This window comes from Passer domesticus, chromosome 11 (assembly GCF_036417665.1).
Source record: "Passer domesticus isolate bPasDom1 chromosome 11, bPasDom1.hap1, whole genome shotgun sequence".
Taxonomy (NCBI): domain Eukaryota; kingdom Metazoa; phylum Chordata; class Aves; order Passeriformes; family Passeridae; genus Passer; species Passer domesticus.
Genome location: NC_087484.1, coordinates 23,385,372 through 23,412,857, shown reverse-complemented (window position 1 = coordinate 23,412,857; position 27,486 = coordinate 23,385,372). Strand labels below are relative to the sequence as shown.

Here is a 27,486-nt window from a genome sequence, read left to right as displayed (position 1 = left end):
CAGCAGGGCTGGATTTACCACACAAGCAAGCTCCAGAGCTGCTGCAGAGAATTGCATGCACTCCGATGTGTGTATGCACTCCTATGCATACTCCCTCTGTCCACACCTGCTCTGAAATGCTGAGAGGGGACACCTGGTGACATCAAATAGCTACAGAAACAGCCAGCCAGGGTTAAAAGATGGCTGAGGGGAGATTTGCAGCTGCTGGACATGCACCTTGCTCCTCTTCTCTCTGCAGTCCTCTTGGGCTTGGCTTTGCCAGCCTGAAATCAACACCTTCAGTTCTTCCATATTTCACATTGTTGCCAGCAGTGTCCCAGATCTGTAGGAGCAGGAGGACCAGGGCACTGTGGAAGTCAGCAGTGCAGCTCTGGGTGACAGCTCCCAGCTAATTAAGCTTCCCTGAGAGCCTGTCTGGTCAAACTGGGCTGGGGCCATTCAGTGGTCCCAGGGTGTCAGTCTCCACAGGATTTAAGCAAGCAGGGATTAAAATGCTCCTCAGCCTCCCATATGGACAGAGATTTTCCATAGGGGAGTGTCACTGTGGGCCCGTTGGTACCAGCCTGAGAGCAAGCCCTGTGCCTTTCCTGCAGGAAATTCCTCCCCATGCTGGGACAGGGGTGCTGCAAGGCCACCCAGCCACCTCCTGCAGCTGAGACCTCTCTGCTGGGGTCTGGCCAGGGCAGCATGGCTCAGCCATCCAGAGAGCTGGGCTGCCCAGCAAACACCAGCTGCAGAGGCTGTGCCAGAAGCCAGTGGCACTGACTGCAGCCTCTCTGGGGTTCACAGAGCCTGCGTTATCCCTGGTGTCTGTAGGAAAAGGGGAGCTGAGCTGGGGGGACACATCTAAGCCTTCTGCCTTCCTTCCCAGTTACCTGCCCGAAGTGATGGGGGATGGCTTGGCTAACCAGATTAACAACCCAGAGGTGGAGGTGGACATCACCAAGCCAGACATGACCATTCGCCAGCAAATCATGCAGCTCAAGATCATGACAAACCGCCTGGGCAACGCTAACATCGGCAACGACGTGGATTTCCAGGACACGAGTGAGTGCAGCAGAACCAGACGGGTTCAAGGGGGGTGAGGGGGCTGAGCAGTCCTGCAGCCTGCACAGGTGTCCCTGCAGCCTGCACAGGTGTCCCTGCAGATGCTGCTGCTGGGCCTGGAGGCAAGGAGCCCTGTGGCAGCCTGGCTTTTGGCTTGGGGCTGCTGAGGGGCTGCTTGAGTGCAGACAGTTTGTGGGGTGGCTGGAGGCTGTGCTGTTCCCAGTGCCTTACTGAAACCTGCAGGGCCATTGCTGCTGTCTGCTCTGGAGTTTCCAGCTGCTGCAGCAGCAGGTGACTAAAGCCAGCAGGAGGTCAGGTATGAGCTCGTATCCCACATTGAGGGATAGGTGGGATAGGAGGGGGTGGCCAGGGTAGGGGGAGTGGCCAGAGCTCCCTGGGGTTGCAGCAAGGGGAGGGCCTTGCCCACCATGAGGAAAGCAGTCTGTGCTCACCCCACTGTGTCTGTCTCTGCACAGGTGACGACATGAGCGGCTCGGGGAGCGGGGACAGCTGTCCTGATGACGTCTGTGGCAAAAGACTTTCTAAGAGCCCCAGCACCAGGCAGCCAGAAACACACGCCATTCCTAAGCAGTCTGGACACGGCATCAATGGGGCCAGCAGCAGATCTTTGCCTTCTGCCTCCCTCCTCCTGCTCCTCTCGGTGGCTGTCATCGCCGCACAGCACTTGTGGCGGTAACTCACTGGCACAGCCAGGAAACAGACTGCGGCTGAGGGCTTCACTTTGCCAAAACCAACCAACCAACCAACCAACCAACCAAAGGACATATTTAATTCACCTTGGCAAAAAAAAAAAAAAAAAAAGGAAAAAAAAGAGGAGAAAAAGGTTTTCAGAAGGTTTCAGTTGTTTGCTATTTCTGGCAGTGCTCGAGCTGTTTTCTTCTTTCTAGGTCTTTCCCCAGCGCTGGGCCCTTCTTTCCATACCTCATTGTTTTACTTTTGTTACTGCCACAAACTGGCTCTTGGGGCTGGAACAAGCCTTTGCATGGGCTCCAGGGGAACTCGCCGAGCCCTCCGAGGTGCTGCTGCCTCAGTGGAATATGCAATTGCCCTGCCGCTGTTCCCCGGCGCGGCCGGAGCCGCAGGCAGCGCCGGCAGAGCGGGATCCGCGCACGGCTCCTGCTGCGCTCAGGGCTCTGGGGTTCCTCCTCTGTGCTTCCTAGCTGGGCAGAGACTTCACTTCCAGTGGTGTACGCAGGAGCGTGAGCAGGTTTGGTGGGTTGAACGGAAAGAGTTTGGCAGTGGCTGTTGGACCCAAAAATGCAGGACTCGCTTTTTCTTTGGAGAGGTCACAAGTGGGTTTCTTGACTAGAGCTCGTAGCTGATGACAATTTGAAATGTAGGTGTCCTACATCTACGTGACTGGGAATGAGTGTTAGGGGTTGGGGTTTGGGGTACTTTTTCTTTGCATGCTAGTTGGAAAGCCATTTTTTACCCAAGTAACAATGGTCCAATTTCTACCTGCAGTGCAGTACCATTGTAGGTAACAGAGAGATGCAAATATGCACAGTGGGATTCTCTGTGTGACAGACAGTTGTGCTGCCTCTTCCTTCTCTGGCCATAGACAGGAATCCAGTTTTTTTCTTGGTAATAAGGACATTTTACTAACTGGAGCTTTGGGACTTGGTTGTGCCCCTTCAGGGGCTGGTGGGAATCACCATGAACCCTACCCAGAGCACTGGCTCAAGGCAGCACCCACAGGGGGGAATGTGAGAATGGGAAACATTTTGTTTGGGATTTCTTTTTACCTTTGGTGTTTGTTTCAGTTGTACTGTAGGTTTTTAATGGATTCCACTTTCCCTGTTCCTTCCCCATCATCCCATTCACCCTCCCTAACCCCTGCAGGCACGGGCTGTGGGTCAGACACCACTGGCAGCTCTGTTTTGGCTCAGGGGAGGGCCAGGCTCCCCCTTTGCTGCCCCATCCCACACTCACCAGCCTTTGGGGGATGTGGGCAGCTGCCCTAACCCCAGATTGCTCGGTGGGGTGGGCTCTGTGCCAGGTTTTGAGCCCAGGGGTGGTGAGTGAAGTGATAAATGTCCTCATGTAGCTGTAGAGTGTCTGTGCTTGTTAGGGCTGTGTGTTTGGGGCTTCCAGAGGCTTCCATGCCTGATGAGCATCAGGCGTGGGCTGGAGCCGTGGGTGTAGCAGGTGCTGGATACAGCACAGCCCCTGTGGCTGCTTGGGCCAGGAGCACACACAGGTTGGGTCTGAGCTTCAGACAGGTTTGTACTGGGGTGAGAGGGAGGGCAGAGCTGGGCTGGCTCTTGCTTTTGCCAACATTTGAGCATTTCTGCTCTGTCTTGCCAGAGGAGATGTGCCTTTGGGCTGAGCAAACATTATGGGGTTGGGGTTTGGCTGTTTTCTAAGACAGGGGTTTTTTCCCTCATTTTTAACATGCAGTTTCTGAAGTGTGCAATTTAAGGAAAGATGAGGACATGAACAAGGTAATGCTGAAAGCCAGTTGGTTTCCTGCCCTCCCTGGGGCACAGTGGTGGCACTGAGGGTGCCTCAAACTAGGCAGAGATTTTAGGCCAGCTTTGACCAGCCTCCAAGTCACAGTGATTAATGTCACTGACTGTGCATCCTTTCTGCCTTGGCCTCACCTTCCTGAAAGGCAAAATCACACCTGATCTGGTCAGGTGTCAGAAATGAACACTGGGCTGCTGGACAGTGCCCTACACCCATCAGAACCCTGCACAGGACAAATGTAAGTTGTGGTTTTGTCTAGATTTATTTACTCCTAGACATATGGCAAATTCACATGATTTTTACTGCTCTAAAGAGTTCCTGTCTTTTCTTTTTAACTTTTTAAATCAGAATTTCAGATACAAATTTAACCTTCAGTTACAACAATCCCCACAACCAATCCTGCAGAAGTTTTACATCCAAAGAAAAAAAAAAAAAGAAAGAAAGAAGAATTAAAACATTGTATCCTAATCAAAACACAGTTGGGTTGGGGTTTTAACACATGGATGCTGAGGTCAATGTTTTGCTTTGCAGAATGGGAGCTTGAAAGTCACTTCCATTTCTGTGCAATTAGTTTTTTCTGTCTGCCTGTTATCCTCAAAAGCTTCTTATGGGCCCCTTCACATCTTAAATGTGAAGCCAGGAATTTACTGATTATCCAGTTAGTATTTTAACAATTTAATAGTCCAAACTAGTCGTTCTTCTTTACAAGAAGAAAAACTGATAGTGCAAATTAATAAGCAAAACCTCAAAGAAACAGTAAAATCTGTTATGCAGGGGAAGCCCTTCCTGAAGCCTTCACCTCCACATCCCTCCTGACCCTGAGGGTGGCAGCTTCCACCTTCCAGAGGCCAGGCCACGGTGGGACCAGGACAGCAGCCAGAGGTGGGGGCTCAGCCCCTCTGTGCCCAGCAGTGCTGCTGGTGGTGGCCCTGCATCCTCTGGGGCTGATTTTTATATCTGCCCATGGTCAGCCAACACTGCTGCTTTTTGTTGGTGCCTGGTTACTCTGTTTTTCTGTTCTCCCTTGCCCTGAAGTTGTTTCCCCAGCTGCTGCCATTAAGTGGCCTGGGGTTGTGCTTGGCTGTGCCACCTGCCCCAGGAGCTGCAACAGCCAAAAGCCCCCAGGATATCCATCTAAACTAAAGGAAACTGTAATTACTGCTGACTAAACAACCACTGGTGTGGCTGAACAAGCTGAAATGAACCCAGGTCCAGACAAGTCCCGAGCCTGTGCTCGGGCTGGTGCAGAACCTGGGGCCTTTCAGTGCTTATAAATGACATTTCCTGGGCTGCTGCCTGCTGGAAAACACTGTGACACCCCTCCCCGTGGCTGGTGGCTGCTCTGGGTTGGCTGCATGAGGGCATCTCTGAGGAACTGGGCTGGCTGGGGAGAAACGTCTGCTTCCATTTACCAAGATGGTGATCCATGGTGTTCTGGTGTGAAAAGGCCTCAGACTGGACAGGGCTGTGGAGGGGGTAGTGGTGTAGGAAAAAAATATTCACATAGGCCCCGTCCCTGGGAAGGGGAGAACCATAAATGGTGGATTTCCAAGTGTCTCTGTCTTTCAGCCTGCTCTTTGTGCCATAATGTGTATGTTTTAAACAATGGTGAGGGTCTCAAAAGGCTTTGAGAGCACAGCTACTTCTCATTTACAAATGACAAGCTGCCTGTTGTTTTCTGGTGGGCTTGGTAGGGGCTAAGGTATAGCAGAATATCTAAAGTCCACCTTTGCTTTAAACAGATGCATTTCTATCTGCAGGAGTAAGAATTATTTCACTTATCAGCATAGCTGGACAGTTATCTATTTCTTTCTGTTACCAAGGTACTTGTAACTCTCTTGCACTGTTTATCTAAAGTTGAAATATGTTCTTTGAATCCTTGTATAAATAAAAAGGCTGGAGACAAATCTGTATTTACAGGGCAATTATTTCTTCTCCATTTAAGCCAAGTCTGGCATTTTCTTTCTTTTTCACTTGTTTAGGCACAGATAAAGGCCAGGTCAGGAGCCCTGAGGAATGAAACCATGTTTCAGCCACGAGTGTGTCGTGGGCTGATGGCAGTGTTGCAGTAGGGATTTGTGTTCCTGCACCTTTCAGAGCAGCAGCTGCTGGGTTCTGTGGATGTGTGTTGTGGGAACAAGGTGAGCCTGGCTTGAGACATCAAAGCGAGGATCCTAAGTTGTCTCTTTCTCATCTAGAAGCACAGAAAGTCATGGCATAACAGCGTAAAAAATCAGAAATGCCCTTGGTATTCATCATTACAAAGTGTTGTGGTAATTACAGACCATGGCTTTGCACCAGTGCAGCTGTTGGATGGGCTCACAGCAAGCAAAGCAGCGAGGGGATGTGTGATCTCCAGCACACGCTTGAGACTGGACTGGTGCAGCACAAAGCTTTGTGCTTCAGCTCCATCTGCTTCCAGAAGTGGGTGAATGCAGCTGCAAGGTGACTGTTGGAATCTGCTCATGAAATGTCTAAGAGAGACTTGGTAATTGAAAACTATTAAAAGTGTATCCTTCTGCCTGGAAGCAAATATCAGCTACATTTAATAAACTGACTGATACCCTTAAGTGAGTAGGTATTTATTTAGGTTCCTCTCCTGCAGCTGCAGCTATTTGCACCACATCCACACATTTATATAAGTGCAGACAAGTGCAAAAATATAGGTCTTCTCCTTGGAGAAGTTTTGTGCACACCAGTTTCCTGCTTTGCCTCCTCGGTGTCTAATTATGATCTGAAATAACAGCCTCTGATGTCTAAAGGTGTCTGAAAGCATTTCTGCAGTTCATAATGTCACTGAACACTGCACGCTTGCAAATTCACTGCTGAGAGCTTGCAGGAGGTGCAGGGTGTGGTCCAAGCCCAGCTCCCACTCCATGGCAGCCACACATCCCTGCTTCCCTGGGTATGGAAGGCTTCAAGGGCTCAGCAGCAGCCCAGCACATGCTGGGAGCTCACCAAGAGTGGGGCCAGGCACTTTGCAGGTGCATGGCAGGAGGACAGGAGGCAGCCAGTGTGGCTGGGGCTGTTGGCACCGTACTCCAACTGGCAGTGCCACCAAGACCAGAAATACTCCAGCAAAAACTGGCCCAGGCACCAGACCTTCTGTAACGAGGGGGTGAGGCTCTTACCCTGCAGTTCAGCATCTTACAGAGGCAGCAGCTGGCTTCCCTGCCAGAAGATGGCATTTGTGTTTAGCTTATAAATGACTCAGTGTGCAGTGACAGCTGCCCTGTTCCTACCCCCTCTGCACAGAGACACAGTGCAGGGTGGGCTGGTGGCAAGGGCCCACCTTTCTGGCATGAATGACCATCCTGAAGTCAGCTGCAGGCAGGTAGCAATAAACACCCACAGCCTCAGAGAGAGGGAGCTCAGGTGCAGCCCCAGTGGCATTGCTGGTGCTAAAGTGACAAGAAAGGTGCCTTGAGATGGTGTCACCTGGGTAACACCTGGAGCAGTGCTGGGATGAGCTGCAGGAGCTGGTAAACCAGTAACTCACACCAGGCTTGTCTGGCAGATCCCAGAGCCATCTGCTGGGCTACTGCCGCCCACACAGATCAGTGCAGGGTCCATGGCACAGCAGGTGTGATGCCACGTGAAATCAGGATCATGGCTTTGGTGTGAACTGGAGTGTGCCCATAAAGCACCACCCAGGGACTCTCTGCAAGGGCCCAAGAAAGCCCTACTGGTGAGTGCAGGCAGAAGAAGGATGAGCCTCTGGCAGAGGAAGGTAGGGCAGCTGCTGGCTCTTTTCCACAGTGTGTGGAATTGACGTGTGCCTGTCCCACAGGGAAGTCCATGGCAGTGGTTGCAGAAAGGTTCCTTGCCTGAATGCCCATGTCATGACCTGGGAATAAGGGGTGGGCCATGGAAATGCTAAGTTGGGCAAGAGTCACTGCCAGGGAAGGTCCAAAATCCCTGCAAAGAGAGGAGCCCTCCCCGTGCTGCTGGGGTGGGCAGCATCAGGGGTCTCGTGTTGAGCTTTCTCCTTTCCAGCTGCAGGATCCCAGCCTGAACTGAGCCTCCTGAGGCCTTGCAGCAGCCACGTGCCCTGAGCACAGGAAGCAAGGGGGCAGGTGAATAAACCTTCATGTGGGAGCTGAGGCATGTGCTGGGTGACAGGAGGGGACAGCATGCTCTGGTGCTTATGTGAGAGAGCCAACTCCTTTGGCCCCAGAGCCAACATCTCACTGACAGGCTGCTGGTGACACAAATGATGGCAGGTGTGTGGCAGGTCCAGTTCTCCTTCCTCCATGGTCAAATAAAAGCTCATCCTCATACCTCACTTCTCTTTCCTGAATGGGTGGCATTGCACTTCACACCCTCTGTGCTCTGCTGCCGCAACAATTCAGGTTCATTTTTGTGTCAGCAGCAAATACCATCAGATGCTCCTGTCTGGCCTGAAAGCAAAGGCTTGCAGCAGCTCAGCCTCCAGGAAGCAGCTGGCACCTGCACCCAGCCCTGCAGCACCTGCCTGGCACTGGCCAACGTGCCCTTCACCTGGCTGGGCTGGGCCCATCCCCACCCATCCTGTGCAGCTCAAACCCAAGTCAGCACGCTCAGGTGCGAGATGCTCTCTGCCCTAGCAGCACACCTAGTGAAGTCCAGAAAGATTACACTACGCTATCTGGCCAGCCTAGTCAATCATTTTCTGGGCACTCAAAAGATGCTTTTGTTGTAGGAAAGGGGCACCGAGGTGCTCTGGAAAATCACAGAATGTGCTGAGTGGGAAGGGCCCACAAGGATCATGGAGTCCAAGTCAGAATATTCCCAACAGTCACAGCATGTGCCCAAGAGCACAGTTCAAACACTTCTTGAGCTCTCTCAGGCTTCGTGCTGTGCCCACTGCCCAGAGGAGCCTGTTCCAGTGCCCAACTGGATCTTCTCTGGGTGAAGAAGCTTTTTCTGATATCCAGCCTAAACTCACTCTGACACAACTTCAGCCTTGCATCACTCACTGCGCCAAGAGCACCAGCAGCAGCAGCAGCAGCAGCACTCGGGGCAGAACACAGCAGGCGAGCAGCTGCTCTGGGGGTAGCGGCTGTACAAATCCAGCGCCTTTACAAGCGAGCTGTGGGCTCTGAAGGTGCTTCCCTGTTTCCGAGCGGCGCTCTCGGGATGCGGCCGGCGCTAGGACCTGCCTGGAGGGAGCGGGTCAGAGCAGCGGGGCGGGGGCGCGGCCGTGCGGCTCCGGGAGCCCGCGGAGCGCCGTGCCCGCCATGCCGCAGCTCTGCCGGGTCACGGCCTCGCTGCTGCTGGGCACGGCCAGGGCAGCGTGCGACGAGGAGCTGCTGGCGCGGGAGGGGGTCACCTTCTGCGTGAACGTCACCCGGCAGCAGCCCTTCCCCGCGCTGCCCGGCCTCCGCGTGCCCGTGCTGGACGATCCGGCCGAGGATCTGCTCGGGCACTTGGAGCGCTGCGGCGCCGCCATCGAGGCGGCCGTGCGGGCCGGGGGCCGGTGCCTGGTGTACTGCAAGAACGGGCGCAGCCGCTCCGCCGCCGTCTGCACCGCTTACCTCATGAGGCACCGGCAGCTGCCGCTCAAGGACGCCTTTGAGGTAACGTGCCTGCGTCCGGACCCGTATGTACAGCTCTTTGGGGGAAGAAATGCAATGCTTCTTATGAGTAATGGTGATTTCTTGTAGAACTATTTTGGTGCTTTCTCCTGCCCATCACCAGTTATTATACAGAGATTCAACATTTGAACTTACAGTCCCCTGTAAGTTTTTTCATGCCCAGCTTGGTGTAATAAATTTTCCGTGTGGGGTTGCTAGGATGAACACCAATACAAATGCAAACAGGCTTTAAGCACAGGTAGCAAACATACCGAGCTGGTTGCTTAGTGAACATTATCATTGGCACAGTCATGGTAAGACAGAGACAGAGTGATGGGGGCAGGAGCTGTTGTGCAGGGTTTGCTCCTGTGTGACAGCTCCACACAGGATCATCCTGTCAGGCCTGGAGCCCGGGGCCCTGCTAGCCACCAGCCACAGCTGTAAGGAATGCCCTGTCAGCTTTCCTGGGAAGCCTGTCCGATACAAACTACTTGTGCTCTGTGGCTTTTGTCTCCACCCATTTGTCAGGTGTATCACTTTAGATAGCCAATTTGCTTAATTTAAATTGAGGTGTGCAGAGGGTGACCAGGTTTCACATTATCATCTTAAACATGAGCAGTGTCCCTGCACTTGGTGAGAGACTTTCCCATTCCCAGCAAATCCACAGCTCTGTCTGGTGCCTTTCCCATGAATCCATTTGTAACCAGGCCCACCTGCCAGCTCCTAGCAAGCACGGAGTGAAGTCAGCTCACCAAAATAGCTGCTTGTTACTCTGTAGCCAAATCAAGTAAAGTAGAATAAAGCAAAGCTCCTGTTCAATATCAATTTGCACGACTCCCACAAATGCAGGATACCTTGCCTCTACCATGTCTCTCCTGTTCTCTAGGCTGTGAAAACTGCCAGACCTGTAGCACAACCGAATGCAGGATTTTGGGCTCAGCTGCAGAGATATGAAGAAGAATTGCAGTCTGCTCTGCTGAGCAAAGAACTTGAAAACAGCAATGTGTGAAGATACTTTAAAGAAAGTGAAGTGACTTGCTACAGACTTAAAATAAAAAAGGAAAAAAATTCACTTCCTAAATCACCTGTACGTAAAACAGTTTACCCCCATAACTGAGATTATGGTTCATTGAATTCATTCTCAACATTTCTGTTGGTAATGCATGGAAAGAGGGCAGATAAGCAGGGAATAACAGCAGAAACAGGAAATGGTTGGAAGGACTGTAAACAAACCAGAGAAAGGCGTGGAATCTTCAGCAGTTATTTTCCCCTGAATGCCACTGAGAATGGTAACGATGCACTGAACGAGGGAAGGAGTTATCTCACACAGGGATTTTATTCCTGTTTTTAAATTAAACTTCCCAGCAAGGCCATTAGAAGACATGATGCCAGATCAAGGAAGTTCTGAATTTCTCTCTCACCTACTGGATCATAATTCATCTCAATGAGCTGACAGAACCTTTGGTGGGAAACTGACAGTGGTTGATGCTTTGTCTCTGTGATTTCCTTATGTTCAACTAGAGCAAAGCACCTTCACCTAAAAATCCAGAGACAGAATATGCAGGTGATGGTAAGGAGTTCTGCTCCCACCATGCAGGCTAAGTGCCTTTTCAGCTTTTGAAATTGTTCTCTAAAACACCAAAGGAATTATTTAAAAAACTGCAGATGATAGTGGAGGGAAGAAGATGGCACTAGCAATCTAGAAGGAATCACCACTCCTTTTAGCTTTACTTACTAAGTGAAACAGAGCCCAGTTCATGCCTTAATGTGTCAGTTTACAAGTCAGCTGTTCCTGCATGCCAGCAGCACGGCTAAATCATTTCTGCTGAGACTGCTTACAGGTTGCCCTCTGAAATGATCTATTGGGCATGAAACTTCCAGATCAGACTGTTCCATGTTTATCATCAGCCATTCAAAACAGAGTTTTGCCCAACTGTATGAACACATTTGTAATCTGAAAGGGACGAGTTATGGAACCTGAGAACCTGCAGGGTGAAATTTCATTCCACCCTGCTGAAAGCACAAATGTGAAGTAAAGTTAGTTCACTGCCATCTGCCTAAGTGCTCACACAAGGTAAACATATGCTCCCAGCAGTGGAGGAGTTTAAGGCAGAAATTCTAATGATGGAACAATGACAGAAAATCCAACCACTGGGGAATTACATGAATTAGACAATTCAGATGCAGTACAAGTTCCCAAAGTTAAAGACTGCTCAAAGTTAAAGTAGTGTTATTTTAAAAGCTGAAACCATAGAAATAAAAATAAAATTTTCAGGCTATCATTTTCTTAGTTACTACAAGGCATTTTCACACCAGATGCTTTCTCCACTCCCAGCTGTGTTTTGTTCATTCTGTATTGTTTATCTTCTGTATCTGCATTACAGCCAACAAGAAATTTGTTGCACATCTGCAGATTTGAGGGTGTTTCTAGCAGATTTGCTAGAATTTTTTTGTAGCTTTTTAAAACCTTGACTATCATATATAATAAGAATTTCAGTAAAACATAAGATCCTTATTAGAGAATTCCACTTATCAAAGAATCTGTTTCAGTCTGTGGAACAAAGTTTATTTCTTGTCAAAAGCTTAAGCTGCTAAACAAAAAAAGGAAGCTAAACATTAATGAAAACAAAACACATTTCTAACTGTGAGGCATATGAACTTGCAGTCAGATACAGCTATCAGTTCCACATGTTTGAGTCAGCTGAAATAGGAACCATTGCTCTTGAGTGTCAGCATATACTGCACTCTGGTTAAATTTTACCAGGCTTCTCAGCATGCAGAAAACCTTCATGCCACAGGATTTCACATCACAGTATCTTCTGTAGAAAGCTATTTACATCTGAAAACCATTCCTATTTACATTGAAAGCCATACCTCCTCCTGGTACTGCTCCAAATTAAGGCATAGGATTGCAGCTTGGAACCAGAATAAAGAAGTAGCTCACTTCTCTACTGGAGTTCATAACCCACTAACGCTACAGGTGGTGCAGGGTGGAAGCTCAGACATACTCCTTGTTGCTGATGACTGTGTCAGAGCTCCTGGGGTGCATGTGGGGCTGAGAAGCTGCCTGGGCTGCTGAATATGCATACTTCTTGGGACTGTAAATCAAGAAAAAAAGATACAAAATAATTGGTATTAGACATATGCCCATGGTTTCAGATACTTACAAGTTACTCAGCTTTGTATCCAACCCACCCACAGCAGGTTCTTCACAACAGGGCAGAAATTAGAGGCCTCCTGTTCTCATTGTTCTGATAGCTATGGGGGGATAGATGGGGTCCCTGGTGGGCTGCACAGCATCTCTCATAACCTCAGCCACACTCAGGATTCCCAACTCACATGTGCTCTTCCTCCAGGCATTTCAGCCAAGGCCCTAAAGCAGAAGCCCTCAGCACCTTTGTACAAGCTGCAGGTTTTCATGCAGGAATCAAGATGACAAAGAAAGAAAACAGTAGTATATTCCCACAACCCCCTGAACTGTCATTCAACATGTTGAACTTCTGTTTCATATATCACTTTTACCTGATTTTCAGGACATTTAAGGGCATTTGGTACTTTGTATCAAAGTAAGGTGAGCAAGATCTAAAGTCCAATGTGGCTGATGAAATATTACCATAAAATTGAAATGGTTTCAGATTAGGCAATGCAGTACCAGAGGAACACTCACTTAGACATTTTGATATAATTTTCCTAAGATTAAATAGACCATAGTGAATATGCCTCTTCCTTGCATATTATAACCCTCTCAAGCTCAGCTAGTACAACCTCCAAGCCACTTGGGTTGTGGTAGACATGGACCTCTGCTATTTCTGCCTTTTCATCCCTCTCCTTCAAAAAGGGGCCTTCTGTACGTGTCAAAATTTAAGACTGAAACAAAAAAGCAGGGAAGGTTAAATATTGAGGCCAGAAATCTCACCTTTCCTGATTTGATGTGCAACAAGACATTTCCAAAAGGAACAAGAAAAAACCCATGTTTCTAGTGATCAATTCCATGTGCTTTGGGAAAGGTCTTTACACTTTCTGCAAACTGAACAGTGTTTGAATATTTTACTCACAGTGAGTACTGCAGAGAAACTGGATCATAATACATTATGGGGTTTCATATACTTTTCTTTTGGTGACAGTTTGCTCATTCACTGCACATTTTCACCATCAGCAGTGCCCAGAATTACCAATACAAGTTAAAGGTGACTGCTGATGGTGATGCATTAAGTACAGCATGCCCTGCCATCACCAGTGTGTGACATGCCATAGCACTGTTTGTAATTTATGCATATTTATACAGGGGGTGAGAGAGAGAGAGAATAGTGCACAGGTAGAAAGTGGTATGTGATTGACAGCTACTACTTCAACTGAGAAATCCAAGATTACCTGTAATTCTGTTTTTCCTTCCCTCTGCATGAACAGGTCAGTAAGATCCCACCAAGTATATAAAGGATAGATCCAGTCCAGCCTAAGTACAGAGCTTCTCCTAGTTCATACCTGAAACATGAAAGATTTGATGGAAACAACTTATAACAGGATCACAAAGCCATGCAAAAAATTCAAATTGCATAGAAATCAGTTAACTGAAAGGCACTTCACCAGTTAAGAGAGAACAGATGTGTCTGCTCAGTAAAACCCTTAGTTGTATAGAGCTCTTCTGCCAAATTACTAACAGTACAGAGAGTACTAAGCAACATAAAGATAAGTAGCAATAAATAATTGTGTATACTTAACAAATTATTGATAATAAATAATAATGATAGCTTCTGTGCAATCCACAATACTTATTTTGCCCTTTTATTGGCTGTGTCACTGAAATGATTTTGTGAAATTGAATGATTCAGATCTTACTGTCTATATGCTGAGAAAAGGCTGACCACAGACATCAGTTTTCTAGGGACACAACACAAGGTCACTTACAAGTAGCTGGCTGAATAGGGCTAGTTTTCAAATTTAGATACCCTAAAGGATATTCAGCACCCTCAGTGGTGGTATGGCTGAAAGGCATTTATGAATGTCCCAGGCTGAAAAAGAATACTTCCCTATTTTACTGTACAAAACTACACCTTTCAGGAAACCCCCTAGTCCAGTCCAAGAAATTAATTGATAATTAATTTCTTCCAAAGACTAGACACAACTGAGTCTGGAAAAGTCTGGCAGGAGTTTCATAAAAAGAGGAAAACAAATTTTCAAGATCAGACAAAAACTATATCCACAATCCACCTGTACATCTCTGGTCTGAGATACCCAATATGAGGGCTACGTAAGTGTCTGGACTGCATTGAAGGTACCATGGAACCAGAGATTTGTGTTTTCTTTCCACTTGGAAACACAATTATTTAGAAGTGTCAAAGGTTCTGACTCTGGAGTCCATTGCTAACAGGAGGGACTCAGAGGTTTACACAGGTTCACAGCTCTCTGTCTCATCACACGTGGGAGCCACAAGGTCTCCACTGGTTTAGGTTCTTCCAAACATGGAAGAAGCAGAGAGTCATTATCAAACAAACCCAGGAGTACACATTGCACATTGCCCAGTGCCTGCAATCATTTCTGCTCACCAGTCACCTACAGACAAGAATGCTGTAGATGTCATACCAAAGCAAAGGATATCAGAGATATCTGCAGAAGAGCTTCGTTTGCCTTCAGAGCTGTAGGGGAAACTCCTCTAAGAATTAACAGAGGTCAACTTCACTAATTTGCTGAAGTCAAACCAAAAAATTGCAATTTGAAAAACCAGATTTGCCAGTCTCTTAAGAGTGAAGATCAATACTGGCATGCAAGTGAATTTAAAATTGTCTCACAAACTGCATGTCCAGCTTTACCAATGATCAAACTTAATTCATCAAGAACTACTCAGTGAATCAATGGCTTAAACATGAAGTTTAGATAATAATAATAAAAAATATATACTTCTTTTACTGAATGCAAAGCATCTGGTAACTGATTAACAGGCATTGATGTTGAAGCCCCAAAGCTCTAGCAGGGAACTATCAAACACACCAACTATCCGACTAACCGAAATTCCTTATCAACAGTTGTTTCAGCTCTCTAATGCATTTATTACCCTTCATATAGTTCTCTCAAGGGGATATAAAGCAACAAAAAGTAACTGCACAAACACAATTTATTTCTGAGCACTTCATTGAAAACACAGGGAAAACTGACAAACAACAAAAGCAATTGCTTAAAGTACTTTGATTTATCACAAAGCACTTCACCTCTCACTTCCCTGAACTGATTCCTGGGTGGGAACTTTACAAAACACTTCAAATATGAGCCTAGCAACTAACAATTTATAGTTTACTGATCTATGATTTATATACTTGGTAGAAGTATATTATAGATGTCTCATATCCCACAGACAGTGTTTCCCTCTCCTTTTCCTCCTCTCTGAAGGAGAGGCACAGTCACCTCTACCCTTGTTCCTCATTCCTAAACAGGACACCTAGATAAGGTGCCATGAGGTTTTGACAACTGTTACTTTTATATCAGACAAAGAGCAAGGGCTTTTATACCTCAAAACTTGTTTGCATGCAACTGCACTGGCTGATAATCCCACAGATTTTGCCTGGTTTTAACTCATGAGGCAAACAAATGTTGAGCTGTTAAAATATAGACATATATAAGACAGGCAGCAGATTTCTCTGCACGCCACAGGTACAAAGCTTGAGCTGCTTTGCAGGCGATTTTCCCTTGCATGTACACCTGAGGCACTTTATTCTAGTCAGAACTTAGTTTTGTACCTCTTCTGGTCTAAATGCCAAAGCAGATTAAGAATTTTACCTTTCTTCTTCATAACATTGAGATACACACTTAACTGAGTCTCTCAAGAAAACGCAAACACAGTACAAAACCTGCTCAGATGTGGGGTTGGTGTTCCTCGCACATTCACCAACTCCTCCAGAAAAGAACTCTCCTCCCTCCCCACCAGCATCTCTGAGGTGAAAAGATTCCCTGAATACAATTTTTCCCTCCTGTAGGACTGGATGCTGGGATCCATCCAGGTTCTGAAACTCTGGAGCAGCTGAGGTTAGTGCAGCTGTCCAACACACAACAGACTTTGGTATGACAGATACATTAACTTACTTGGTTCCAGCGTACAGTTGGTTAAAAAACTGAGCAGTAACCATTGCAGCATACCAAGAAATAGCCACCATGGAGCAGAGACCTACCAGAAAAAGTTTAAAAAGCACACAGGTGAATGATTCCTTTAATGGCTGTAACAGATTTAAACCAAAAATAAGTTTATTTCATTTAGTCTGGCTGTGAAAGCCATACAAAGTATCAATAATGCTCTCATTTCAGCCTCAATATTACCTCCTAAAATAAAAAGAAATCCTCCTGTGACAGTAAACTTCATTTTTCCATCTTCATCACTCAAGCCAATGTTTGTGCACTTCATACCAAGCAGTGAGAGTACTGCAGCTAAGAATCCCAAAAGGATGGAAGTAATCATCAGGGCACGGCATGCCTGAATGTGAGCTGAGACAAAAACAAGAGAAAACAAATTAGGATCTATACAGAAATTGCATTAATCTTGTGCCTAAAGAAATAAAAGTGATTAGAGGAAGTGACAAAATTAACAGGTGCAATAATGAGTGAATCTTTTCCAATTTTGTCACATGGCTCAGAGAAGCCTCCAAACCCAGGTGTGTTGAGCCTTCAAGTCAAACAGATTTGAGAGTTGAACTATGCCTACACTTTATAAGCTCAGTAAATCTTCTTGTGTCTTTAGTAAATCCTGAAGAACTACAGCAAGCCACTCATCCCTAACATTCCTGTGAAAATACATGGTCATTTGCAGGAGCAGGAAAAAGTCTCCTACTCACAAGTCCTTCTGAATTCCTGACACGTGCACAGCTGAGTGCACGGGACATGTCTGAAATGCAGGTGGCAGTGAGGGTGTGCAAGGCTCTGGCACTACTGAGGAACTGGAGAAAGGTGCCAGCTGTACTGCTTCAGGGAGAGATGGGAAAGAAGGGTGCTCAAGGTGGCAGTGCACTTCAAACTCAGTGTAACAAACAGGGGTGAGCGAGTCTGAGAGCTGCAGCACTCCCCCCTTGGACATTCTGCTGTGGAGAGCTTACAGCTGCTGTGGGCACATTAGGGAATTTGGTACCCTGGAATTCTGCGTCCTTTAAGCTCCCAGTCTTCACATCCAGGTATCAATTGCACGAAAACCAGGACTGGATTATTAATCAGCCTAAGAAAGAAGGTCACACAGGGACTTTGGGCTCCTCTAAAATGGCAGCCTGCATTTGGCAGGCTCCAGGTCAAGTGGCATTTCGGCACCTTTGTTGTGAGATAAACATGCCAAGCGTCACAGCCTGGCAGGGTCACAACTGCTAACTTGGTTAACTTGATTAAGTTCTCTTCCAATCTAAATGATTTGATGACTCTACAGTTATAATCATACGTCAGAAGGGTCAGACCTGATTCCAGCTGGACACTCACATCATTGATGCCAGCATTCAAGCTTTTGCTCCCTGACCACCTCCACATCCCACACAATAACCTGCTGGGCTAGTTCTGTCTGTCTCCAGACAACAAAAATCAGACAGAGAGACAGAAGGCAAAGTGATACACTCCAACTCAGCCTAATGTGGCTTAAGAGTATTGGTCCTACCAGCTTAAGAGTTACCAAATGTAGCAATAATCATCCATGAGATAAATATACAGAATTAAAGGCTAAAATAATTTGAGGAGTTAATGCATTGTTAAGCACGAATTTTAAAACTTTCATGGAAAAAAATGAAGACAGTAGTAAAAGTGGGAAGACCTCTCAAAATACCACTAACAGTTCAAGGTTTTTTCCTGCAGAAGATACTGTTAAGGTAAGTGCTCAATAATGTTGCTTTCAGGTTTGGGATCTTTCACTGTGGCAATCACCCAGCAGGGTCCAACAACTCACATTTCAGGTCCTGGGGACTCCTGCAGTGTTAGATGGGACTCCCCATATCTTTCCAGGACACACAGACATAGCCTTGCTTGCAATCCAATGGGAAAGGGATTTCATACAACTCTACCACAACAACATAACCTCAACAGCCTTAACTGAGGACCTTAGTTCACAATTCAGAAAACTCAATTTTTTATTTTAAACTTAGCTTATTTAACAAGACACAATTCAGTGCATTTTATTAGTCCACACTAATTGTAAGAAATTATCCCCAAATCCTGTCATTGGAAAAAACACCTATGGAACTTTAAAAAGAAGGGCAAAAAAAAAGGGGGGAGTTTACAAAGCTTTGGCAACTAGTTATATCAAATGTTTGACTTAGTTGAGACTAGACACAGTGCTAGCTATATGGACTAGCCAGTCTTGGTTTCAGTCTTGTTCAATATTGCGTTTAAAAAGCCCCTCACTTCAAATACTTGTCATTTAGACTAATGGTATCGTGAACTCAAAAGCATTAAATTGGTTTAAAAGAACCACGTCTGACTTTTCCCATACACAAAGCAAAACCCAGAACTATTCCATATAGCTCAGCTGCCAATAAGGAAAATTTCAAGGAAAATCTTCATTGACCTTCTGATGAGAGGCAACAAAGACACTTTTGTTTTTTCATTTTGCCCTCCCTCCAGTCCCTGGCATCCTGGCAGCAGTTTCAGCTACGTTTCTAAACAGGAATTTGAAACACACCTAAACTGACCATGGTAATTTTTAATCTGCTCTGGTTCATATCTGCCAGCCTATGGATGTTTCTCAGAGGTCCCACTGTTTGCTGAGCCCTTGTTGCCAAACCCATTTTCTTCCTCTTTCCTGCTTTGCCCAGCTGTCCTTTCAACTGTTACTGCCACCCAGTGTCTTCTGACTTCTCTTTTTCAGCTTTCTTTTCTAAAAATTCTAATTTTTTCTAAAAAAATTAAGTTTTGCAAGTTTTGCCTTCTGCTTCCGCCTATCTTTGCCCCTCAGCTATCTTCTCAACTGCAGGACTGATCTCCTCTTCAACAGACCAAAGCCAACCTTCACAAATTCACTTCAGGGCCTGTCCCAGTCATTCACTTTCTGGCCCCACTTTTCTCCTTACTGCAGGCTCCATGTTGTTACCTGTAGGTCTCAGGAGCCCTCCTGTTGCTTGCCTTCTGTTCTGTTTGCTTTAACACACGTGGGCTCTTTTCTGACCCCCACCAGGTTCTTTCAAACCCACTTTTTTCTCCAGATGCTGATGTCCTGTGGGCCCATGGCCCAAATCTGTACATGCTCACCCCAATAAGTGAAAAAACACATCAATGACAAGATGCTGCCTGGAGTCAGTGGCAGTAAGCTACAAACCAGCCCTTGGAGGGTTTTTTACAAGAATCAAATAAAATCACAGAATCATTAAGGCTGGCAAAGATCTCTCAGGCCATCAAGTCCAACTACTGACCCAGCAGGGCTGGTGGACACTGACATGAGCAATCTGCAGAGGATAATGTCTGATGGAATGATCCTGCTGTTACTGAGGCTAAAATGCTTAAATAGGGTTATGTTCCTCTTCATACACACACACACACACTCTAAAAGCAATTATTAGAGAAGACTGAAAGATGAAAAGAACAGATTATTCCCTAAATACTGGACACAGTTTCAGAGAATTGCTATGTGAGTATTAGAGTTGGTCAACAACAAGCCTTTACTTCAGTGCTTTACTCCCACTACTCAGGGAGAAAGTGAATTTACCACCTCATTCCCACTAATCCTGTATTACACACTCTTCAGATTAGGAGTATCCTCCTACCTATTTAGTTTAGCCACCTCCTAGGGCAGGTTCAGCTAGAAGGAAGGCATTTTTATTCCAAATAAGTATCTATATACTGAATTATTCAAGATTAATAAAAAATTAGCTTTACTGTCTATAAACATGCTTACTATCCACAGAATATCACCTAGTTGGGCATTTGAGGACAACCACAATTATGATGAAGACTGATACAGAGGAGAGGGGCCAGCAGATCTAAATTTATTGATATTTAAAACCACATCTAAATGGACTTTAGTTACTGTCAGTTAACTAACTGACAGTAGTTAGCATTAGTTGACAAGCCTAATGATATATTAATTTATAGCATATACTCCTTCTATAACTTATAATATAATATGTATAACATATTATCATGTATTTCTTGACACTGAAAATTGTATCTACAATTGCATGCAGGACTGTATTATTTTTCTTATAGCTGTTTTTCTTCATAATTTTATTCCTTTTGAGACAGGTCTGTCACATGAGCTCCTTAATTTCCTTACATTTCAATTCCATGGTACTGGAATTGTATCTACAATTGTATCTACACTGAAAATTGTATCTACAATTTTCAGTGTCAACTCACAAAAACCGCTACCACTTCTCAGCTAAAACCAGTATTTCCTATTACATGAAAAACTCCATCTACCGTACATTAGCTATGAAATATTGCAAAATAAGGTCTCTACAATATTTCCAAATAAATAAATAATTTTAAAATGTCTCCTGCTAAGACATCCCACGAGATGCTAGAGAAGAGATTACAACCCACTTTAAAGCTTGTTAAATGCTTGATCAACCGACTTCATTTGCCTTAGTTTATAACCTTTCCTTGACACATTCTGCTGCTTGAGAGATTTTTATTACTTCAGCCCACAAAGTCCTTCTTGGCCAGTTATTTTCCAGCATTACCAGATTACTAAAACAAAAGCCTTACCACTTTTTGCCAATAAGTTCTTAAGCAATATAAACGAGGCTGCGCAGTCACCTACCAGGCAGTGCGAGCATAGAGTCAAAATCCCTGCAGTTGGATACTCCAGTGCTGTCTGTTGCACAGCTCTTCCACAGGTTTTCAAACAATGTAGATGTTGTGATCACAGAACCATGTATGCTGGAGACTTTCCAGTAATTATTTGGCAAAGTAGCTCCAATAACTGCCAACCCACCCAAGCACAAAATAAAGCCAACAATTTCCAATGTAGCAGTCATGCTTGTGAGTAGTAACAGGTAAATATCCTTATAATTAGATTACAATCAAGTGAAGCCTTTCAGAAGCCTCCTTGCTGTTTTATCTCTGGGTTTCGCTCCAAAATGAGTCTACCTTTGCTCTTTGCTCTTTCCCCATAGATAAGGCTTACTGGGCATGACAATAAGAAGTGGGAGCAGTTCATGATAAAGATATTAGCATGTAAAAAAGTGACCACATTAATTCTTTTCCCAATAGGAAGTGAAAAATGAGCCTATTCCTTTTCTCAGCCTAGAAAGTCCAGTCAGTATTTCTACAAAATACCTTGTAAGAGTGATAATATAGGCAAATATTTTATTTCCGTCTCTTTTCTGAGGTCAACTAGATTTTACACCAGATTAAGATTGCTTCTAATTTTATGCTGTCAAATCAAAAAGCTTTTGTGTAATAATTTCTTGAGGATTCAAATATAAAACAGCTTGAGAACAGAATCTTTATACTTCTGCCAGAAAATTTAGCACAGTTTTTGGAGCTATGGTCATAAGTAATCTGCAACAACTGTACTGCCAGTTCCTTTCAGAAAGGTAAAGTTTATGGATGAGTGGTTTCCATTAATATTTTACTGTCTATTGATCTACAGCTAAACACATTCAGTCTTAAAAACCATCCCGCTTACACTGTACAATTGTACAATGTATTAAAATTGCAATAATGTATGTGCCATGGAATTGAAATGTAAGGAAATGAAGGAGTTGGTGTGACAGACCTAGCTCAAAAGGAATAAAATTATGAAGAAAAACAGCTATAAGAAAAATAATACATTTCAGCAAATTGCATCTGTTTATTAGAATACCTTAGGATTAAAAAAAGCTACTCTAGGCAAAGCATATGTTAAATTCAGTTTAGTTGCTTCTGCTCTTGGCTACACAGAATGGTAGCCTCAATTCACATCACCCACTCATGTTAATACTTTAAAGTACTAGTGGATCCAAACATGGTTAACCATCTTTTGCAGTGATAACCTGCCCTTATCTCCAGGAAATGGAGTCAGAGTTTCTTCATAAAATAATTCTGCTATGATGCAACATGGTAACAGTTCCACAGCATTTATGTAAACACTACCAGCAGGATTAGCTTTGAGAAACCCACAACTCGTCCCTAACAGGTATTTGTTGTTTTTCATCAAAATTCACTGTCACTTTGAGCTGATGCTGTGGGTTGGTAGGTTCAGCTGCCAAAGGGTGTTACAGTGCCACTATGACATTTTGGTTCCCATGGCAGTCAAGAGGATAATTTCCACTTATTTAACCAAGACCAGATTTGGCACTGTGATCCTGTGCAGCTCTAAACTTGCAATCTTTTAAGGAAACCAGATAGTGTGTGGTAGGAATTGATCTCAGGTGACTGTTACAGAATTCCCTCCTTCTGCTTAGTCACTGCAACTTGAAAAATGATGGCATAGTCAAATGAACACACTGTACCAGTACCATGGAGTATCTGCATTTCATTAAAAGTCCTTCAAAGAATTTCCAGCTAATTTACCCATAGACTGGTGCCATGCTGGTGATCTCAGCAATCATTTCTGCTGACAGCACTTTCAAAGGTGAGATAGCTGGGACCTTGAATCAAGTGTCCACTGCTGTTATACTGCTGCCAAGGATGCAAATAAAAAATTAAGAGTATAATTTTTTTTTAAATCTCTTCCCAGTTAAGAAGTGTGTTTCAACTGGCATCATAAAGCATACATATAAACAAAAGATTAAACTGCAGACCTGAAGTGCATGAGTTTTCCTATACAGTACCAGGCATTTTAATAATTGCCTTCAGAAAATCAATCTCCAATGTGTTAAAGACCATAAGGCTATTCTTCACTAAATTTTGTAAACTGTGGCTTGCCAGGCAATGGGCATAACAGCCAGTACTGCTCTGCAAGAGGCTCTGCAGCAGCAGGGCTTAAGAGTTGCTGTTGACAGCTTCACATCAGCACCTTCCACAACTTGGGAGCATTCCTTTGGGCTTGCTCTAACCCAGTCAGTTGAACCAAACGCTGTCATTGCTGGCCCCATCTCTTCACTCTGATTTCCAGAAACTTAAGGCATCCTGGTACTTACACAGGAGGCCCTGGAGAGGAGCTGAACAGGTACCAGGACAATGTGAAAAGCTAACATTGCCTCTGATGCAATGAGCAATGTTTTTAAAATCCTTGGAAGCAGCCTCCTTTTGAGGCTACAAACTCTGGCCTCATTATGGGATGCTGAGAGTTATTCTTAAACTGGCCTCCTCATTATGAAGGCAGATGAGGCCACCAAAGTGAGGGCCCTGCAGAAGAACCATGAACATGCTACACCTTGAGAATTAAACTCTCACCCTTTAGAGATCTGCATTACAGTTAGGCAGCTCTGACTCCAAGGAAGTCCACATCTGTGTCAAGAAAAACAAGGTTCATAGTCTGTGACACGTGGTATTTTTAAGGTTTAAGCACTGCACATTCAGAATAAAACTGCTGGAAGAGTCCAGACAAATAGCAGTGACAGCAATCAGGAACCTATAAAGCACAGAAGACTTGAAGAAATTATATTAACATCACTCATAAAGTGACTGCTCAAAACTGAAAGTTGTAAAAGAATAAATGCAAGGTTCTGTTCAAGACAGAAAGCTTAACAAAATATTATTTCCAAAGGCTACAGTGTTACTGTTTCTACACTGCTGAGGAAACAACTTCAATGTCAGTCCTTCCTAATCCTTTACCATAAAGACAGTGTTTACAGAAAGATGCTTCTAAAATCCAGAACAATTCAAACAAATACTTTCCAGCCCCTACTGAGGCATTTCTTCTCTTTCTAGCTGCAGATGAACTGCTACCCTGCTAGCATGGTTGACCCTAGAAAACACAGAAGCACCTATTACACAGATATATTTTAGTCTAAGCTCACTACCTCTGAGAAAATCCAGAAAAAATATCCAGGTACACAGGTTTAGCACAAAGTATCAAACCAGTTCTGGAATATCTAATAATGCTGTCTCACACCAAAGCACAAACAAACACCAGTGCTCATGGAACTATGATCTGCTTATATCAAAGAACTGGGCTGAGTGAAAAGATGCTATTTCTTCCAAAACTATTTTTTAAAAATTCTCAGATTTACTGTATATCACCCATACCTCTATGTCAACACACCAGAGAGGGCAGCAAAGCCACAGCAGTGACTGAGCTGAACTGCAGGGTGAAACATTGGTTTTCATGGTGGCCCTTTAAACTGCCTGCAACCACAGCAGGATTTGGCCATACTAGACACACAGCCCATACTGGGCTGTTCTGACATCTCTGATATCCCAGCACAAAGATGCAGGTGACATTGTGCTACCACCTAAAGCACACACATGTGCACCCCTGCAATCCTTAGGCTGAATTTTAGCTGCAATGCTTTGTTTGGTATGTCATCATACCAGAGACAGGTTTTGGTATACAGGGATTTTATCCTGCCCTAACCCTTCTCATTCTTTTGTATACATAGGGTAAGCACATCACACTGAGAAACAAAATTGAAAGCTGGAAGTTATTTTAATTCAGTGAGAGACACTGATGAAGAAGAAGGCAAGTGGAAATAAAGCACAGAGAACTGTAAAGCACAGAGAACTGCAGTGCCTCTGGGACAACTACACTCTGTGCCCCCCGACCTGCTAACACACTGCCCAGAAAGAAGGACAAAACCCTCCCTGGATTTTATGAACATATGCCATGACCACTGAGCTCACTTACGCTCTGAACTCAGCATGTAGAGAAATTTCTTGCACTCTACTGATCCAAAAGCAGTTGCTGCACAGTCCATCCAAAGACCTTCAGAAACCCAGTCTGCAGTATCCAGCTCTGTTGTGGTGCCCAAAACCTTCCATCTGCTGGACATGGTAGTAATAAGTGATGTAGTGAATCCTGCTAAGGCCAGCAGCAATGCACAAATCTGCAGACAGGATGATGCCATTGCGACAGAAGTTTTCTTCAAAGATGTTCCCCAAATTTCTGGTATTAGAAACCTGTTGAAACAGTTCATACATACACAGTGTATGGAGTTACCTTTACACAAGCCTGACCTTTACAAAAACATTTTAAAAATGCCTACCTACAACATAATGTATCACACAATGTAGAGGTGGAATTTAAATCCCATAAAGTAACTAGAATAATTGAATATTCTATACATTATTTTTCTTAGGAAAGCTTTTATTATTTTACACATTTACTACAAAAAAATGCAAACAGAGCAAAACCACAGGAGACAATCAAAAAATTCTCTGATTTTAATTTGCAATGTTTCATCCATTTGTTACTTGTTTGCTAACTCAAAATTAATTTAAAATTTAAAACTACCAAATGCTTTAGTAAATTATTCATCTCCCAATTACAATGTCTACCAATGCAAATTTAAAGCAAGATAAATTGTGATACTCACGTTTATGGTATGCTTCTAATCCTTCCTGCTATATAGTAGTGTCAGCACTTTGTGAGGACCAGTTTGATCACCCAAACAGAAGTTTTGTACTCTTCAGGACCTTTGTCCTATTCTAAAAATCAAGGACCCAGGGACAAAGCTCTGTCCAACTGTTGCACAAAGATCTGGCATGTCAAAAGGGAAAATTACCAGGAAATTATGTAAATTAGTTCCAAATATACTCAGCTTAACCTGGCATATAATTTGCTTTGTTAGGGCAACTGAGCTGCCCAAGCACCACCAGAGTGCAAAGCACTGCAGAAGCATTGCTACAACTTCCACAATGGCTGGTTTACCTAAAACCATTTCTTCTAAAGAAGAAATATGCAGCTGACACCTGTGCAGTGGGTGACATTGCCAAAGCAAACTGTTTGTGACTGCAGCCATGGCCCGAGGCAGGACAGACCTGCAGGCTCATGGCTGAAGGAGACTGGCAGCCTGGGACAGCTCTGGGCCACTTTGCTGCTGCACTTCCTCCTGTCTTTGCCTCCCTCCCTCAGCAGCCCTTCCTGACCCTGTTTCTACCACACAAACCCCACAGGACTGTCCAGATAATACATTATTCCAACAGCACATCCATCTCCTTTCAGCCCATCCCACAGACACCCTTCCCTACAGGACCTGATTGTACCGGCTGTCACACAGTGCTGTGTTTATAAGTTTGAGGTGATGGCACAGCTGATAGCAAATATGCACTGCAATTATCCAAAGGAGGATGACAATAAACCAAAAAGGAATAAATACACAAAGTCCAGAGCATCTTCCCTCACAAAGTACACATATAGGTTATATGCAAGTTAGAGCTGTAATGTGATAAAAACAAAACCTGACGGAGCAAAAGGATCACTGTAACAACATTAAAAAGAGCACAGCCAGAATGTACATGGTTTGAACACAGCACAGGAAGGGTTAGCAAAGAAAAATATTGAAGTAACTTAAATAAACAAATTACTCCTGATAAGGTCTTTGGAAGCAAAAATAAGTGGTGAAAGTGTCTAAAATGGAAAGTTAAAAACCTATTTTACTTCTTTTTAATTTTGTTACATAGAAAAACAGAGAAAAAACATTGATTACAACACTGGTTGTTATTTATATATAAATTTCTAACATCAGCAATATATGTCTTTGAACCTGCTAATCACTTCTTTGTTCAAGCAAATTCTGAGGCTGACCCATGGCCACCAGTGCAATCAGAAAGAGATAAAATGCAAATTTAAATACGGTACTAAACCATTTAGAGCAGTTTCCCACCACAGCTCACAGAGGTTTTCCCTTGTCAGAGCCTGACCTTGGGGTGAGAAGGCAAACTCTTCTCGCTACTAGTTAGGGGAAAAAAAAAAAAAAAAGAGGAACAATGTTAATTCATTTCCTACCACTTCCAAAGAATGTTTCTTTGTAACTTTGCTCCTGAAGTTGTCATAACATCTTAATAAACTAACCAGTCTTATAACCACTTGCAATTATAATACGCAGATAGATCACTCTCATTTTGCTATTAACTTTGCCATCACATAATGAACTACAAAATAACTTGGGGCCACGTGGATGCCAGCCTCCCACTAAAGCAGAGTTTCAGTGTTGGGTCAGGTCACCCAAACCTTATCCAGTCACAACAGAGGGGTCTCCAGAGCTGAATTTGCGCAACACTCTCATGTGGAACGTGTTCCTCTCACCCATGCAGAACTTTTCCTGCTGCATACATGACTGCTGCCTCTTGTCCTCCACGTGCACCCTTGAGATAAACCTCTGATTTTTCTGCTGCTGGATTTTGGCAGCTCTGCCTGGTGGCCCAGGCACGTCTGGCATCGTGTAGGTGGCTTTGCTGTCCCATGAGTATTTCCATGGCAAAACAGGCAACTGGGAAGGTGCACACAACTTCTTCAGACTCACAAGCTACTTTCAAAGCAAACACCCGTTTTCTTTTCCCATTAATTTGGAGGCTGGCAGTGTGTACAGCAGACTTTTCTCTGCTAACACAGCTCTCCAGCCCTGCAGAGCTTTGCTGGCAT

At 44.6% G+C, this 27,486-nt stretch overlaps 3 protein-coding genes across 11 annotated transcripts in view; 2 read left to right on the top strand and 1 right to left on the bottom strand.

Moving 5' to 3' along the window:
- Nucleotides 1–6,107, top strand: part of GPC1 (glypican 1) — a 200,714-nt gene extending 194,607 nt beyond the window's left edge. For all 8 annotated transcript variants that reach the window (XM_064435837.1, XM_064435843.1, XM_064435839.1 and 5 more), the window contains 2 exons: nt 872–1,047; nt 1,524–6,107. In XM_064435837.1, coding sequence (XP_064291907.1) covers nt 872–1,047; nt 1,524–1,744 — 397 coding nt within the window. In that variant the 3' untranslated portion in view covers nt 1,745–6,107. The remainder of the gene's footprint in view (nt 1–871; nt 1,048–1,523) is intronic.
- A 2,214-nt stretch (nt 6,108–8,321) lies between these two features.
- On the top strand, nt 8,322–11,506 carry DUSP28 (dual specificity phosphatase 28). Its single transcript, XM_064435850.1, has 2 exons — nt 8,322–9,095; nt 9,979–11,506. The coding sequence occupies exons 1-2, from the start codon at nt 8,757–8,759 to the stop codon at nt 10,099–10,101; spliced, it is 462 nt and encodes a 153-aa protein (XP_064291920.1). The 5' UTR covers nt 8,322–8,756; the 3' UTR covers nt 10,102–11,506.
- Nucleotides 11,507–11,636: 130 nt separating this feature from the next.
- LOC135309650 (claudin-15-like) lies at nt 11,637–25,574 on the bottom strand. Of its 2 annotated transcripts, XM_064435848.1 has the most exons (6): nt 25,439–25,574; nt 24,751–25,022; nt 16,395–16,559; nt 16,164–16,245; nt 13,464–13,574; nt 11,637–12,190 (listed from the first exon to the last, which is right to left on the bottom strand). In XM_064435848.1, the coding sequence occupies exons 2-6, from the start codon at nt 24,968–24,970 to the stop codon at nt 12,091–12,093; spliced, it is 678 nt and encodes a 225-aa protein (XP_064291918.1). In that variant the 5' UTR covers nt 24,971–25,022; nt 25,439–25,574; the 3' UTR covers nt 11,637–12,090. The 2 variants fall into 2 exon arrangements, with proteins under 2 accessions (XP_064291918.1, XP_064291919.1); XM_064435849.1 differs by lacking the exons at nt 24,751–25,022; nt 25,439–25,574 and adding an exon at nt 20,797–21,134.
- Nucleotides 25,575–27,486: the final 1,912 nt, after the last annotated feature.

Bases quoted from the DNA above. Each gene is read 5' to 3' on its own strand.
- DUSP28 (XM_064435850.1), top strand. From the start codon at position 8,757: ATGCCGCAGCTCTGCCGGGTCACGGCCTCGCTGCTGCTGGGCACGGCC. The intron at 9,096-9,978 runs GTAACGTGCCTG...CCTGTTCTCTAG, and splicing joins CGCTCAAGGACGCCTTTGAG to GCTGTGAAAACTGCCAGACC.
- LOC135309650 (XM_064435848.1), bottom strand. From the start codon at position 24,970: ATGGCATCATCCTGTCTGCAGATTTGTGCATTGCTGCTGGCCTTAGCA. The intron at 16,560-24,750 runs GTAAGTGAGCTC...TTTTTGTCTCAG, and splicing joins CTACATGCTGAGTTCAGAGC to CTCACATTCAGGCATGCCGT. The intron at 13,575-16,163 runs GTAAGTTAATGT...TTCATGTTTCAG, and splicing joins CAACTGTACGCTGGAACCAA to GTATGAACTAGGAGAAGCTC.